Source organism: Mytilus trossulus, chromosome 7 (assembly GCF_036588685.1).
Source record: "Mytilus trossulus isolate FHL-02 chromosome 7, PNRI_Mtr1.1.1.hap1, whole genome shotgun sequence".
Lineage (NCBI taxonomy): Eukaryota > Metazoa > Mollusca > Bivalvia > Mytilida > Mytilidae > Mytilus > Mytilus trossulus.
Genome location: NC_086379.1, coordinates 38,802,169 through 38,819,055, shown reverse-complemented (window position 1 = coordinate 38,819,055; position 16,887 = coordinate 38,802,169). Strand labels below are relative to the sequence as shown.

At 34.3% G+C, this 16,887-nt stretch overlaps 2 protein-coding genes across 2 annotated transcripts; both read left to right on the top strand.

Annotated features, from left to right (window-relative positions):
• The first annotated feature begins 463 nt into the window (after positions 1–463).
• On the top strand, positions 464–5,671 carry LOC134725052 (uncharacterized). Its single transcript, XM_063588548.1, has 4 exons — positions 464–1,177; positions 1,901–1,943; positions 2,754–2,983; positions 5,154–5,671. Exons 1-4 carry the CDS (start codon positions 482–484, stop codon positions 5,565–5,567), a joined length of 1,383 nt encoding a protein of 460 aa, XP_063444618.1. The 5' UTR covers positions 464–481; the 3' UTR covers positions 5,568–5,671.
• Positions 5,672–7,377: 1,706 nt separating this feature from the next.
• On the top strand, positions 7,378–10,082 carry LOC134725046 (toll-like receptor 13). Its single transcript, XM_063588544.1, has 2 exons — positions 7,378–7,418; positions 7,776–10,082. Exon 2 carries the CDS (start codon positions 7,798–7,800, stop codon positions 9,904–9,906), a length of 2,109 nt encoding a protein of 702 aa, XP_063444614.1. The 5' UTR covers positions 7,378–7,418; positions 7,776–7,797; the 3' UTR covers positions 9,907–10,082.
• Positions 10,083–16,887: the final 6,805 nt, after the last annotated feature.

Here is a 16,887-nt window from a genome sequence, read left to right as displayed (position 1 = left end):
TATGTTATCAATATATGAAATAACAAGTTGTGGTTTGATCGTCAATTTATATTCAGGATAATAATCGAAAAACAAATTACAGGTAAAAAAATTCAGGTAAACTACAGATAATATACCATTTTTCCGCGCAAATGTAATACGTGTCATTTTTAAAATCCGCGTAAATGAAGGCCGCCCCCTATTTATCATTCAATTTGTTTAGCATAAGCGATAACTATATTTTAACATGTTTCTCTGACTGCTAAAGGGAAAAAGAGTTCGAATTATATACTTGCTAGTGAATAATTTAGCAGCGTTGTTTCTTGTTTAGCCAGAATTAAACCACATTGGCTGATAATAGCGAATTTTTATTTCATTTATTTCCTTTTATCATTTATTGAACGGTACCGGTTACCGTGAAAAATCGGCAGTTTTATTTGATTGTTTTCTTTAATTTTTCTCTTTACTTAAAATATTTCAGAAACTCTAATTACTAAGGACAATGACAGAAGAGCAGGAACAACAAGAAAATTTTTACAGACATTCGACAGTTATAGTCGATGTAACTAAAGAATCACTTCAACAACTTATTGAATATTATTTGACAAACCAAGGCATCACATACGAAGACTTCATCAGAAAGATCCAACATGATCTCTACCATCTTTGCTACAACTACTATCCGTGCTGTAGTTGCCCTACTGGCACACCTTCACACTCAAAAGGCAGTAGGGTGCTCCATCCGCCACAACTGACATTATTCACAGATTCGGCTGGGGTAAAACTGCCATGCCACAACCCGACTAGTAAATCGGCGCCAAACTGTTGTTGTCCTGTAAAAGGAAACATCACTATACAAGAGCTTGATGTGACTCTAGCTCGAGTTATTTTGATAAATTTCCTAGTCCCTCCTACTTCCGTTGAAAGAAAAGCAATTGGTGATCTTGTCAAGATAAGAAATGAATCTGCGCATGCCAAAAAAGGAAAAATGGCAAATGAAGAGTATAACCAATCTATTGAACAAATCTCAAAGTCCTTACTGATCATTGCAAATATATATGGGAAAGAAACAGAAACTAAACAAAGACTGTTTGAAGTGTGTAGACAACCATTTAACCTTTGGATTTATATGAAATTGCAGACAATATTACTTGAACAGATAGAGAGGGACGACGAACTGAAGAAAATCCAATTAAAGGTAAATTAACGATTATAATACTAACGATATACATTTTTTTTGTAGTACTTAGACATTTGTTTAATGCTAATTTATTTTGTTTCTTTTACAATTACTGAAATTATTATATTCATTTAGTTTAGTAATTGAAATAAAAATAGTTTTATTTTGTAAAATGCGGTGTATACCAGCACATTTCTGTTTATGCATGCACGTGTAAGTTTACATGTTGACAAAAAATGAGATATACAAGTAATATCAGAAGCAATGTTTACAATTTTTTTTCGAACTGTTTGCGGAGTTTCCTTGAAATTTTGTCAGACTTTACTAATTGAATTTCAAAGATGCCCTTGCAAATAAACTACTCATAGATACCAGGATTAAATTTTGTATTTACGCCAGACGCGCGTTTCGTCTACAAAAGATCAATCTCCAAGTCGATTTCAGACGGCTTGATCTCTAAATGATCAATTGCAAACGAAAGAAACCTCTATAATTTTTTTGACGATGAGCGACTAGTTATGTTGGTCTTAGGAAACTTAAATGGAATCATTAAAGGCGGTATACAAGTTGTTTGTAGGTAGTCATGTGCTTCAATTAGCCTGATTGCTTTGTATTATACTATTCGACAGGAACATGTAGTCCCAACATTGTACTATCAATTGTTCGTTTAACTGCAAATTCTTTAACGTTGCAATTTTGGGTTATTTATCATGTATTCTGTACATATATATTTACTTTTAGATACTTGAAAAACTCACAAAAGACCAGGACAATATTCCAGGAGGTATGCATATATATTAAAATTTGCACTCAATACATGCATATACTACACGAGACTACATTTGTTTGCACCTGTCCTACGTTAGGAACCGTTTGTTGATGTGGTTCATAAGTGTTTCGCGTGGTTTTTATATAGATGAGACCGTTGCCTTTCTTGTTTAAATGGTTTTACACTAGTAATTTTTGGGGCCCTTTATAGCTTGCTAATCGGTATGATCTAAGGCTCCGTGTTAAATTCCGTATTTCGACCAATACTTATTTACTTTTATTAATTGTGATTTGATGGAGTTTTATCACATTGGCACTCAAACTACATCTTCTTATGTCTATGTTAATTAGGGTAAAACTTCTGCATAAGTTAACTCATGGTATAATACTTTACCGTGCACGTACGCGTGGTGCCTAAGTATTAATTATTCATACTATATAAAAAGTTGGAAAAGACTACCGTGATCCACTTGAATATCGTGGTATAATCAATCATTATTTATTACAGTCACGTTAGGCTCTATGTTTTTTTTTATTTATCTATGGTACTATTAGAACGATGCTACCAAACCTTGTCTACACAACGTACGTATGATCTAAGACTAAGTTGTTTTATATTCTATAATACTTAGATAATTGAAAACATGATGCAAAACTGAGGAGTCTACAGTTTCCCAAGTTCCTTATCATTTTGATAAAATTTGCATGCAGGTTTATAATATGATTTGCATGTCATGCTTGTCTTTATAAAGTGTCATGATTTTAAGATCCAATGCACAATCATTTACCAATCGAACAGTTAAAAAAAAATCTTTTCTTCTTGTAGAATCTGTTTCCATAGACAATCTGCTTGATGGTGCCACAGCTGTGCCAGGTTCTTCTCTAGGAAACAACACCACATTGTCCTCAATAATGCCTCGAAACTATCACGTCGTGTTTGGCATTGAGGTAGAGAACTTGACGAAATATAAATTAGAAAACTCCGAGACCTACTTGACTAGTGGGGAAATTTCAATACCAGCTTCAGACATTCGTCCGGGATACAAAGAGGCAATGGTATATACTATAAGGTTTTATATTTATAACTCCTTTTAGCTCACATGGCCCGAAGGACCAAGTTAGTTTTTTCATAACTTTGCGTCCATCGTCCGTCGTCGTCGTCTGTTAACTTTTACAAAAATCGTCTCCTCTGAAACTACTGGGCCAAATTAAACCAAACTTGGCTACAATCATCATTGGGGTATCTAGTTTAAAAAATGTGTACGGTGACCCGACCAAACAAGATGGCCGCCACGGCTAAAAATAGAACATAGGGGTAAAATGCAGTTTTTGGCTTATAACTAAAAATCTAAACATATAGAGCAAATCTGACGTCCTAAAATTGTTTATCAGGCCAAAATCTATCTGCCCCGTAAATATCAGATGAATCCGACAATCCGTTATTGGGTTGCTGCCTCTGAATTGGTAATTTTAAGGAAATTTTGCTGTTTTTGGTTAGTATCTTGAATATTATTATGGATAGAAATAAACTGTAAACGACAACAATGTTCAGCAAAGTGAGATTTACAAATAAGTCAACATGACCGAAATGGTCAGTTGACCCCTTTTGAAGGTATTGCCCTTTACTGTCAATTTTTAACCATTTTTCGTAAATCATAGTAATTTTTACAAAAATTTTCTCTGAAACCAAAGGGATAAATCAATCCAAACTTGGCCACAATCATCTTTTGGGTATTCAGTTTTGAAAATGTGTCTGGTGACCCGGCCATCTTACCAAAATGGCTGCCACGGCTAAAAATAGAACATAGGAATTAAATGCAGTTTTTGGCTAATAACTAAAAATTAAAGCATTTAAAGCAAATCTGACAAAATGAAATTGTTTATCAGGTCAAGATCTATCTGCCCTGAAATTTTCAGATGGATTGGGCAACCGGTTGATGAGTTTCTGCCCTGAATTGGTAATTTTTAGGAAATTTTGCCGTTTTGGTTATAATCTTGAATAATATTATAGATAGAGATAAACTGTAAACAGCAATGATGTACAGCAAAGTAAGACCTAAAAAAATAATCAACATGGCCAAATGGTCATTAAACCCCTAAGGAGTTACTGTCCTTTATAGTAAATTTTCAACAATTTAAATTTTTAACAATTTTCATAAAATTTGTAAATTTTTACTAACATTTTCCACTGAAACTACTGGGCCAAGTTCATTATATATAGAGATTATTGTAAGCAGCAATAGTGTCTAGTATAGTATGATGTTTAAACACATCACCATCACCAAAAAACACAATTTTGTCATGAACCAATCTGCTTCCTTTGTTTAATATTCACACAGACCAAGGTGAGCGACTCAGGCTCTTTAGAGCCTCTAGTTTTCATATATCTCCATTCCTTTTATCATACATATACTACATCAATACCTGGCCTGAATAATAAGAGAAAATCTTATATCCAAGTTGTACCAGGTGTCAGTATATAAATAACACATAGCTGAGAGGGTGATAGAGCAGAATGGTACCCAGAAAAACATTGTCACCCGCTCATGTGATAGAGTTAAATAACACCCTCGTATTAGCCAATCAAATTATTGTATTTTAGCGTGAAGTATAATACATCAACAAACAACATATGTGTGTGATCTCTGCTGAAACTTATTTAATCTATGTGAATACCTTTATTTTTCTGCGGCTATTATAAGTTATATGGTTCGCTACTGAACCCCTACGGATCCATAGAGGCTGAATACTTGAAAAGAAAGTTAAGATTTGGTTGCTTAAATAGGGAATCACTGAAACGTGACTGAAGCGGGCCCCTCTTAGTCAGTCAGTGGGCCCCAATTTACGAAAATTCCTGGATCCGCTACTGTATGTGCATACATTGCTAGGTCCAATTGTGCTCTTATGTATACAGTTTAAATGGAGAAAAGATTTAAAAAATCAATAATTTTGTAAGATTTACATGCATTTACATTTTGGTTTATCTGACATCGATCTCATTTTTCCGAACATGTTGAATTCATGTGAAATTTGTAGTAAAGCTTCATTTTTGGACTATCGACCTTAAATCAGTAGAGAAGGCAAGCATTTCAGCGTGTGCACGCTTGTTAAGATGTAAAGACCGAGTAATTATATGAAACTCCCACATCATTTTTTAAATATTCTCCCCTCCTCCAGCCTTTACGATTACAAAAAAAACGAAACTTTATTATTAATTATTTTACAGGTTGCAACGAAGAAACCATATTGGCCTGCATTTGGAATATGCGGAATCGTGTCGTGGCTTATCAGTGGTTGCAACCGACGTCTGGTTATTATGTTCACGTTACCATGGCCTGCATTTCTAAACTATATGAAATACACCAATAAACTTTCCGTTGGTATATCCGACGTCGGTATCACTGACCATGATAGCAAATGGCACAAAGTTATGAAAAAACTAAATAACACGTACCCCGGACTTAACTTCAAAACTGAAGAATATATCAATTCCACAAGACCGGTGAAAATCGCAGATGAAACGTTCCAAGTGGGTGGAATTATGGGAACAGGTCATCAAATCGAGGCTAAAATAGTCTTTAAACCAAATAACGTGGATAATTTGGCACAGAATCTAAAACAAGCTGAGACAAAGTTATAAATGAAATTTATATGACTCTTTTTATTATGTGATGCATTCATTTTTTTCACTGATTTTTTTTGTACATTCTGAACATTGTCTTGAAAAGTATGTAAATGTAATAAAAGTGTCTGCAGCATTTAATTGCTTGTCAATTGAAACAGTACGGTGTAAAAACAAACAGTAATGGACATTGTACAAATGTTATACTTGTTGTTATATTTAAATTGTAAACGTTTTTGAGACATCAACCCAATGACAAAAGTGAATACGGGATACCGAGAGGACACACTTTAGTCAGTTTAATATAAAAATGAAGATGTGGTATGATTGCCAATGAGACAACTATCCACAAAAGACCAAAATAACACAGACATTACAAAATGTAACAACTATATGTCACCGTACGGCCTTCAACAACAAGCAAAGTCCATACCGTCGACACTGAACCTGAGACTGATTCTTAACTACAACATAATGCAGTATAGAAATTAAACAATACAATTTCGGTCCAATGATTTTTTTTGAATTAAATTTATGTTATTTCGAAACTGCTGGGGGACGTATCGTCTACGAGGGTATCACCAAACTAGTAGTTAGTACTACAGTGCTGACATGAATATCAATCATATGGTCGTTTTTATAAGTTATTCGACATATTTCAGGATGTTCTTAACCGAGGTTTAGATTACCATAGCCTTATTTGGTACAAAGTTTTGGAACTTCGGATCCTCAATGCTCTTCAATTTTATACTTGTGCGGCCTTCTTACTATTTTGATTTGAGCGTCACTGATGAGTCTTATGTAGATGTAACGCCGCCGGTCTGGCCTATCAAAAAATATAAAGCCTGGTACCTCTAATTACAACTATAACTAAAAAAAACTAAAATTAAAAATAAAAGCATTCGAACAGCAACTGTGCAAAGAAAGGCTTATTCACACCAAAGACTATAAAATTGATAGTAAATGCTTTTTCCCGTTTGAAGGTTTTACATTGAAAACTTTGTGGTCCTATCCTTTATTGCTTGTTGCTCGTTGTGAGCCAAGGCTCCGTGGTAAGGGCCGTGCATTGACCTATAATGGTTTACTTTTTTAAATTGTTATTTGGATGGAGAGTTGTCTCATTGGCACTCTCATCACATCTTCCTTTATCTATATACAAAAAAAAAAAACGGGAAGCGATTTATACTAGTATATTCATGTACATTTAAAAACTTTAGTTGCTCAATACTCATCAACTTTGTATTTGTTTGGGTTCAGAACTATTTTGATATGAGCGTCACTGATGAGTCTTATGTGACGAAACGCGCGTCTCGCGTACTAAATTATAATCCTGGTACCTTTGATAACTATTTAGATCCAACATGAAAGTTTGAATGCAATACACTTTTAGCAGCGTTAAGTATTTTTATCAATAGAACTGTTGTGCACATCCGTTCATGGCACATACCATGAGCAATATTCTTCGGATTTTTATTTCGACTGTAAATCAAACCTATGCACTGCCACAATACATGGTTTTTATATTAATTAATTTGTTGCGTTTTGGCTCGAACTAAGACGAACAGTTACAATGTACTATCACATACTATCAATCTCTCAACTCAATTAAGTGCATATCACTATAATGTTTTCCTGATCATATGCTTATTATCATTGATTCACATGGTACGGATGAATTGAATCAAACACATTTTTTCGGGCCATTATGTTTGAAATTTAGTCAAAAAGGCAAAACAATTGAATGTTTCCGTTATGAAAGTTATGAAAAGTACTTTATATTTTAAAGTGCTTAATTTATTTTAGATTTTTATTCATTTATATTATGTATATTTTGAAGTAGAAATCATTTGGTTCCATATTCCACAAACAGTGAGTACTATGTAAACATTCAATCGACATTAAATACCCAATACTTATTATATTTCAATCCGGGATGACAGATGACATTATTTAATTTCGAAGCTATCCGAAATCTGTCTAGATATCAGTTCCAATAATAATTTGTATGATTTTGATTATATGAATGCGCACATATTGATTATTCCTAGTAAGAACAGATAGAAGTTTTGAGGTCATAGTAAGGAATAATACACGTTTCCCATATATTGGTTTAAGATATGTTTTGATAATCAGTAAATACTGATCCATATTAAATTGAAACAGTTGAGTGAAAGGCATCACATTCATAGTATCAAACCCATGAATGTGCATATTACTATTTTTCAGATCTATTTAAAATAGCAGTAAGATGATGTTCCGGAGACTTTTGTTTTATCACTGCATATCACTGATTTCTGCGGTATTAAACTCAAATAAAGGGAACTGTCCAAAGATTTGTAAATGTGGACTTAGTAAACAAACCACTCAACACAATTTCATTTCAACATGTAATGGCAAATTGCATACTACCAAGATGAATTTTATTCCAAAATTTCCTCCAAAAACAGTAGAAGTTATTTTTATATACAATCACTTACCAAACGTGTCAAGGAATACATTTAGCAATATAACACATTTAAGACTGAAAAATTTGGATTTGCAAGGCAATTCAATCAGTGCTATTCAAAATGATTCTTTTACTAGTTTTATTTACCTGCTCAAACTAGATCTTTCAAGGAACAACATAACAGAAAAGGATGCAATGAACTGTTTTAAAAATTTACCAAAAGGTATACATGGTATACAACGTTTAAGATTAAACCATCTTCTCTGGCATCCAGTCGAAGGATTATTTGATGGATTAAATAATAGTAATGTGACAAGGATAGAGTTGAGCCATAGCTACTTAACACCATTTGAAGGACGATGGTTTTCAGGTCTTAGACAACTGAAGTCGCTGGACATTTCATGGAATTCAATTAAAGATTCGGATTTTAACTTGACTGGACTCCCTAACATACAAGATATAAACCTAGCTGGCAACTGGTTTAATATAATTCCAGATTTTTGTCAGTTTGGTTTAAACAATATTGCAAATTTACATATGTCTGACACAAAGCTTTATACCATTAACCATTTGAGAAACTATTCTTCGTGTCTGCAAAATCTCAAGAATTTATATTTGAGTGGACTTTCAATAAGGATAATACCAACAAACATATTTTCAAATCTCAAATCCTTAAAAGAGCTTACAATGAAGCAGATGTCTACACAGTTTAAAAAGATTCATAAATACGCCTTCAACAGTTCCTCTCTAAATATTTTAACATTCTGGCGAGCAGACGGCTTTCTGTTTACCTCGAAATCGGCACAACAAGGAATGTTTGATCCTGATTCATTGTTTGACTACAGTAAAAATTTAAAAGAACTTGATCTATCTAATAATAAAATAGATTTAATATCAAATAAAATCAGATTGATGTTCAAACCTCTGAAAAAACTAAAGAAATTATGGATGGAATCAATATCTCTATCATACATGCCGAAATACTTTTTACCGTTATTCCCTTCACTGACTTTTATTTCATTTGAGAACAATAAAATTCCCCCTTGGAATTATGGCCATTCTGTGTTTAATGGTGTTCGAAATTTGAGGATTGTTAATCTAAAGAACAATAAGATCAGCATGATTTATGATACTTCTTTCCCGTTGGCTCTGTTGAACAACTTGACCTCATTAAAGCTCATGTTTAATCGGTTTAGCTGCACATGTGACCTTCAGTGGTTTAGAAATTGGATGAAACATACCCGTGTAAATATTACTGGAAATAATACTTATAGATGTGAAACTAGCAAAACGAAGGTTGTTGATTACAATCCCGGTTTTATAGAATGTCACATTTTGTCAATTTCCTTATCAATCGGATTTGGTGTCACTTTTGTTTTGATCGTAACTATAACCGGTTATATCTGTCGATGGCGTTTCCGGTTCCAGTTGTACAAACTTCGTTCACTCCGTAAACAGTACAACGAACTAGTCAACAAAGATGATTTCGTATATTCTGCGTACGTAGTTTATTGCTACGAAGATTTCACATGGGTAAAAAGAAGCCTCATTCACGAAATAGAAGAAAAACAAGGTTATAAGTTATGTATTCCACACAGGGATTTTGAATTAGGAAAAGTGTTTGCAGATAACATTGTTGAACATATGCATTTGAGTGAAACAGTAATACTTGTTCTTTCGAATAATTTTGCCAAAAATGAGTGGTGCTTATTCCAGCTTGCTGTTGCTAAAAACAAATTAACAAAACTTGGAAAATTATCCATTTTTCCTTTATTACTCGAAGAAATAGAATTTAAAAACATGAATTCTGCGCTATATCACCTTTTGAAAATGTCGAGCTATGCAGCATGGGACAATGATGACAATGCACAGAAACTTTTCTGGGATCAAATAAGAGATCGCCTTAGTTGAACTATTAAGTGTTTGTCCAATGGACGATTTTGAAGCAAGGACTTTGTTGTTTCAACAGAGACAGAAATCATTAGTGAAATAATAAAAAGGTTTCATAATCCTAAATCACTGTCGGATTTAAAATTGTAAATAAATGTGCAAATACAACTTTCAAGTAATTTATTAGTAATTTTGAAATGTGCAGTTTTTAATGTTTAAAATATATTGCTAATGAAATTAAAAAAATTATATAGAGGTATTTTCCTAATTGTAAGATTAAAAATGCTGTGATATCTTTCAAAATATATAACTAAAGACAGCAATAGTATACTACTGTTCGAAATTCATAAATCGATTGAGAAAAAGACTAATCCGGGTTACAAAGAGTTTGTAAAATGTGTAAATACTGATAAAAAGAATGCTGATTACTGACTGATTTTCGTTTTCAAGGGTATGTCAAAAAGAAAACGACGAAAATGAAAGAACTTTAGTGCGAATGCCAGCTGGTATATAACCTACAGTTATATACATGTATACACTTACAGACTTAATAGACAGTCTACTTTTTATTCTTTCAAAAGTTTTTTTCATATCAGAGGTTTTGTACCAGATAACCAAAATCAGCAAAGAGTACTGCATTGTTAAAAAAGTATGATAGTAAAACTACATACAGACCAGTTAACTTTATCAATGACAATACAAGCGCCACAACCTTAAAGACGGTATAAGTACCCTCGTCCACTTGCGGGTGTTGTCTGATAAAAACAAATGTATACACATGGAAAAAAGTATTGCAACACCAAATTGGAATTGAAATTAAAAAAAAACACTCTTTATTTTTTTCTGATATAATTTGTTAAAATAGAACAAGTTAGAACACTATTTCAATATCACCTGAGTTTGATCAATAATTATCGACTCGATAAGTTTTTATCTGCACATGCAGCTAATGTACCCGTACACAGCAACACATGTGTTTTTATCCTCATTGTTTTCAAAACTTTAAATTACCAAGTTTATAAAGTTATGTGATTGACACCTTAAAATAGGTCCTCCACAACTCATAACCGCAGCAAGATGGCAGATTATCAGCATGAGAGAGGCAGGAATGTCGTTGTGACAACTGCACGTATTGTCGGTCACCACTTTTCCACTATTAGTCGTTAAGAGAATAAAAATCAGGCAATAAACGATATAAAAGACTATCCGAGATCAAAAAGACCCCCTATGCCACCTGCTAGGGGAAATCAGGCATGATGAAGCTTAATCAGAAAGAAACCCATTGCATACAATGCAATCCTAAAAAGAGAGGGGTGGTCATATAGGAGCCTTTTAACAATAATTATTCGAGATTGAATCATCTCTACTGGTTATTGTGCGATAAGACCTTTTCAGGGACCTTTGCTTACGAACAGACACACAGTTATCCGTATCCAATGTAGTGCAGAGCTCGCCAAAATTGGAAATAAGCATCGTGAAGGAAGATCCATTGTTCAAATGGAATTCTGTTTATCTTCCTTGGCCTAATCATAGGCCGGATTTGAACCATATCGAGGATGTATGGGACACTATTGCGCGTAATGTGCACAAAAGGATACCCCAGTCCAAACACTTGATGAAATAAGCAATGCCCTTCATCAGATATGGTTGCTGCTACCTAAGCAACAAATTAGTCGATGTATGGCAGAAATCATAAGACGTTAAGTGGCGGTTGACCTTAATTTTAAAATGTCTGACATTGTAAAGTTCGACTACAGTAAAAGTTGTAAAATGCAGTTTTTTGTACAAAAAAACACCTCATTTTGTTTTTAAAATTGTGGTTAGATAAATCATTTTTTTTTCAAACATTTTTTGTTCGTTCAAATGCCAATGTAATCATAAACTATGTTTCAATATTATTTTACAAATATTTATCATATTCCATCCAAAATAAAAGGCTGATTATTCAAGTTTTAAAAAATCAAGGTTTTGCAATACTTTTTTCCATGTGAATGTATAAAAAAAGAAACGTTACTTTGCTTTTTGAGTAAAATTTTTTTAATATATTAGTTTGTAATATTTTCACGATTAAAACTAATGCCCTGAATAATTTATTCATGATCATTTAGTATTTTTTTTTTTAAATTCGAAGATAACTTTACGCCATTTTCCGATTTCAAACAAATACGCATTTTTTTCAACCATTTACCTTTATAGAGATGGAACTGAGTTGTCCTTTTGATCATTAAATGTATCGAGCACTATTCAATGTCTCTAGAATGACTTTTGAAAGGTGCCAAAGACTCGTCTTAGAGATATTAGCACAACATTTTAACGTCCCCGAGGTTGCAAATCACGTGAAACGAAGTTATGTGAAGATTGGAAAATCCGCATTATTCATCTCCGTAATCGATTTGGAGAAACTCATGGAAGAAACAAAAATAGGCTATATGCGCAAAACCGACTTCATCTAGGCAGCCTAAGAGCTCGTCGTTCGTTGAAGTGACCTATCCTTTCGCAGAATCGAAGGATGTCGCGAGTTAAATGGAGAGGGTACGGATTCGATGAAATAGATTAACATGGAAAGAAATCCTTTCTACCGCTGAATCGAAATTCAACTTGACATTTATTGACGGCAGAGACATGGTCTATCGCAGGTGCAAGGCATGCTTTCTGATGCGTGCGTACAGGAAACAAATTGGCCTTTGGGTTGCGAATTAATGGTATGGGATGGATAACCTACCAGGAACGCCCCGATCTGACAATAAGTGAAGGAAAACAAAATGCAAATAGGTATAGGAACGAAATTATGGCTCCACTCGTTCTCCCGTTTCTCCGAAGGCATCGTTATACTACATTTTTAACAGAAAACGCCCGTTGTGAACACATTTTAATAAGTTTTGGAGAACAATCGCATTCGAGTGTTGCCGTGGCCAGTAATGTCTTCAGATTATCGCCAATGGGACATCTTTGGGACGAACTTGGACGACTCACCAAAAAAAGCCCAAATCCATCGGAAACGCTCATCCAACTTGAAAAGCACTTTTCAGGGAAAATAACAACAGAAAGGGTCATTGATAAAAAGGGACGATCAAGGGTAGTTTCTTCAGATACTGGAACATGACTGACCACAATATCACCATCCTAAAAGCTCTGAGGGCCAGTTCGGATGCTGTAATGAAATGTTGGTTCATTCAAAAGCACGTATGAAACGGATATAAAATGGATGCATATAGAATATGATGCAGCAATAAAAGAACGTGAGAAAAAATAATGAACAAGCTGGACAAGTATGACCACAAATTCAAACATGCAGAACCATTGATTTGTTAACTTCACGAAAATAAAACGGCAGCTGAGATCCAGGTAATGAATGTTTGGTAAGCAAAACAAGAAGAACAAGAAAGAGAAATTGAATAGATTCACGGAGTAAGATGTGTTGAGACAAACTAGAGTAGATATCGAAACCTTAAAAATTGAGGGTAATACGTTGCATCATACTCATACCTCTCGTAAATACCACACACATGGTGTTTACTATGTGCCGCACTCAATGTAATGTCACGTCACTTTGACATCTTTCTATGATTAATACATGTCTCACATAGTTAAGAAGTCCTTTATTTCTATTTTAAGAAAGGAAAAGTAATACAAAGCTTCAAGCCATTTGTTCCGGAAATGAACGAGCTCTTACAAGACTTTAGAAGAATTTTGGATACATAACTGTATAGTTTCGATGTAAAAATTGAGGTATTTTAGATTCATAGTCACAAAAAAGTGATATTTATATAGGTCATCATGATAAAATTGCAGAAGATTACTCGTATAAAAAGGTGGTGGAAGAGATTTAGCAAACAAATCAGTAAATGTTCGTTAAGATTAAGAAATCCGTCAAATTAGATTTTTTTTATTCAATCCTCACAATCATCTAGTTATAACTTACCCGTCAATACTATCGTTTTTTTCAGGTAGCCATGTTACTGCCTCTAATACACCAATACATGTCATAATTTTACCTATAGACAATGTGTACCCGCAAGTCACTCCTCTCAAAAGCACCGGCACGCCAATTAAAATAATGCACGTCGACATCTCTTGTTTAATAGAATGCAGCATATATTCATAGTAGTTACCCTGATTTATCAGAGAAAACCGCTGAATCCTTGGTTATTAGTAGTAACCTTGACATTCTCATAACCTTTACAGTCTTGGAGAATCATCAAGAATAAAGACCTTCTAGAGATGTTAGTTTAAGCATAGTTAATTTAAGTGTATTTGGAAACAAGTTATTATGAGTTAAATTAATCATACCCCTTTCTTTTTTTATTGTGCGAGTGCTGTATTAGCCTGCTCTTTTTTGGCAGCTAACAAGTTATCTTTTACGTGCAAGTGGTATGGCTCTCTTTTAACACGTGATCAGTCGCGTATCCTTCCGACAGACTATCGTTGTTCCAGAAGACAATACTCGCAAATGGTGTAAAGGAAGAGCCGCAAATTTGGTCCCTGAAATTGTCTCCCAGAAACGGAGATGGAACCACGAACCTTTGTGTATGAAAATAGAGGTTGTGACTCCATGTCTTATTGTTTGAACCAAGAAATAAATGACTGATAATACCTTTCCATTCATCCAAGAGATCCTTTACATCACCCCGATTATACGATTATAGATGCGATACGAGGTATTCAGAAGTTCGGGAACCCTGTTTTTCCTCATTGTTAAAATTCTGGAATTGGTAATCACGCGGAACTGACCCTGCTGTATAGTTAGTATGTTTGCATACAAGTTACACTTCACCTTATTTTCTTCATATTTCTTATAAGTTGCGGTCACAAGTCGATCTCTGTTTGGTGGTGTTTTTGTTGGTTAATGAGATCATCTAAAGTACCAATCACGCAAGTGCGAATATATTTGGCTTTAAAGTATTTGTTCATCTTCACTATCATGGTATGATCTCAGTGGTCGAGAAAAACTCGAGTTTCCTCAAATTTTGCGGGATCGATAGAGTAGACATCAACGCCGTGTTTTATACATAGTACTTTGATCTTTTTGTTGTTGAATTCGGTAATCTTTTCCGTCCATAATTTTATGAAACTGCTTAACTTGAATATGGTATGAAAAGCAACCTGGATCATCACAACTTCTTGGTCTTGGGCGGCACTTAGTCAAATTGGCAAGTAAAACATAAATGATGCGAAGAATACACGTGAATTCTTTATTCTGTTGAAACAGAACTGTAATCCAAGTTTCACTCAAACGAACAACGATCAAGTATCGTTTCTTGAATTTACGTCGAAATATTTTGTGAAGATGAGGTTTGTTAAACGGCTGACTAGATGAAGTCGGTTATATAGTGCATAGTTAACAACCCATATTCTTTAACTCACATAGTTGCGAGTCGTTGTATTCTTATGTTGAGCATCGACTGCTTATTTGCAATAGGCGAGTGACTTACAAAAAGACGCTTAGTTAACAACCCTAATGGACCCATCTAACGCACGGCTGTATTATATATACACATGGAAAAAAGTATTGCAACACCTTGATTTTTTAAAACTTAAAAAATCAGCCTCTTTTTTTTTGGATGAAATATAATAAAATATGTGTATGATATTATTGAAACATAGTTTATGATAACATTGGCATTGAAACGAACGAAATGTTTGAAAAAAATTATTTATATAACCACAATTTTAATAACAAAATGTAGTGTTTTTTGTACAAAAAATGCATTTTTCAACTTTTACTGTAGTCAAACTTTACAAAGTCAGGTATTTCAAAATTAATCTTCAGATAACTGTTCGCATCATGCTTGGTCGTTATATTCCAAAGAATTAGTACTTTGTGCGCAGCCTCCAATCAAACGGATTACCGCATCTCAACGTCTTCTGATTCCTGCCATAATTCGGCTAATATGTTGTTAAGGTAGCAGCAACCATTTCTGATGAAGGACATTGATTATTTCATGATGTGTTTGAACTGGTGTGTCCTTTTGTGCACTTTCCGCCCAATAGTGTCCCATATATGCTCGATATGGTTCAAATCTGGGCTACAATCGGGCCAAGGAATATGAACCGAATTCCATTTGAACATTGGATCTTCCTCCACGATGCTTATTTCCAATTTTGGCGAGCTCTGCACTGCATTGAATACGGATAACTGTGTGTCTGTTCGTAAGCAAAGGTCCCTGAAATAGTCTTATCGCACAATAACCAGTAGAGATGATTCAATCTCGAACAATTATTGTTAAAAGGCTCCTATATGCCCACCCCTCTCTTTTTAGGATTGTATTGTATGCAATGGTTTTTTTTCTGACTAAGCTTCATCATGCTTGATTTTCCCTAGCAGGTGGCATAGGGGTCTTTTTGATCTCGGATAGTCTTTTATATCGTTTATTGCCTGATTTTTATTCTCTAAACGACTAATAGTGGAAAAGTGATGACCGACAATACGTGCAGTTGTCACATCGACATTCCTGCCTCTCTCATTCTGATAATCTGCCATCTTGCTGTGGTTATGAGTTGTGGAGGACCTATTTCAGGGTGTCAATCACATAACTTTATAAACTTGGTTCTTTAAAGTGTTGAAAACAATGAGGATAAAAACACATGTTTTGCTGTGTACGGATACAGTAGCTGCATGTGCAGACAAGAACTTATCGAGTCGATAATTATTGATCAAACTCAGGTGATATTTAAATAGTGTTTAACTAGTTCTATTTTAACAAATTATATCAGAAAAAAAATTTAATTTCAATTCCAATTTGGTGTTGCGATACTGTTTATACGACCGCAAATTTTGAAAAAAATTTCGTCGTATATTGCTATCACGTTGGCGTCGTCGTCTGCGTCGTCGTCGTCGTCGTCTTCGGTGTCGTCGTTGTCGTCGTCGTCGTCGTCCGAATACTTTTAGTTTTCGCACTCTAACTTTAGTAAAAGTGAATAGAAATCTATGAAATTTTAACACAAGGTTTATGACCATAAAAGGAAGGTTGGTATTGATTTTGGGAGTTTTGGTCCAAACAT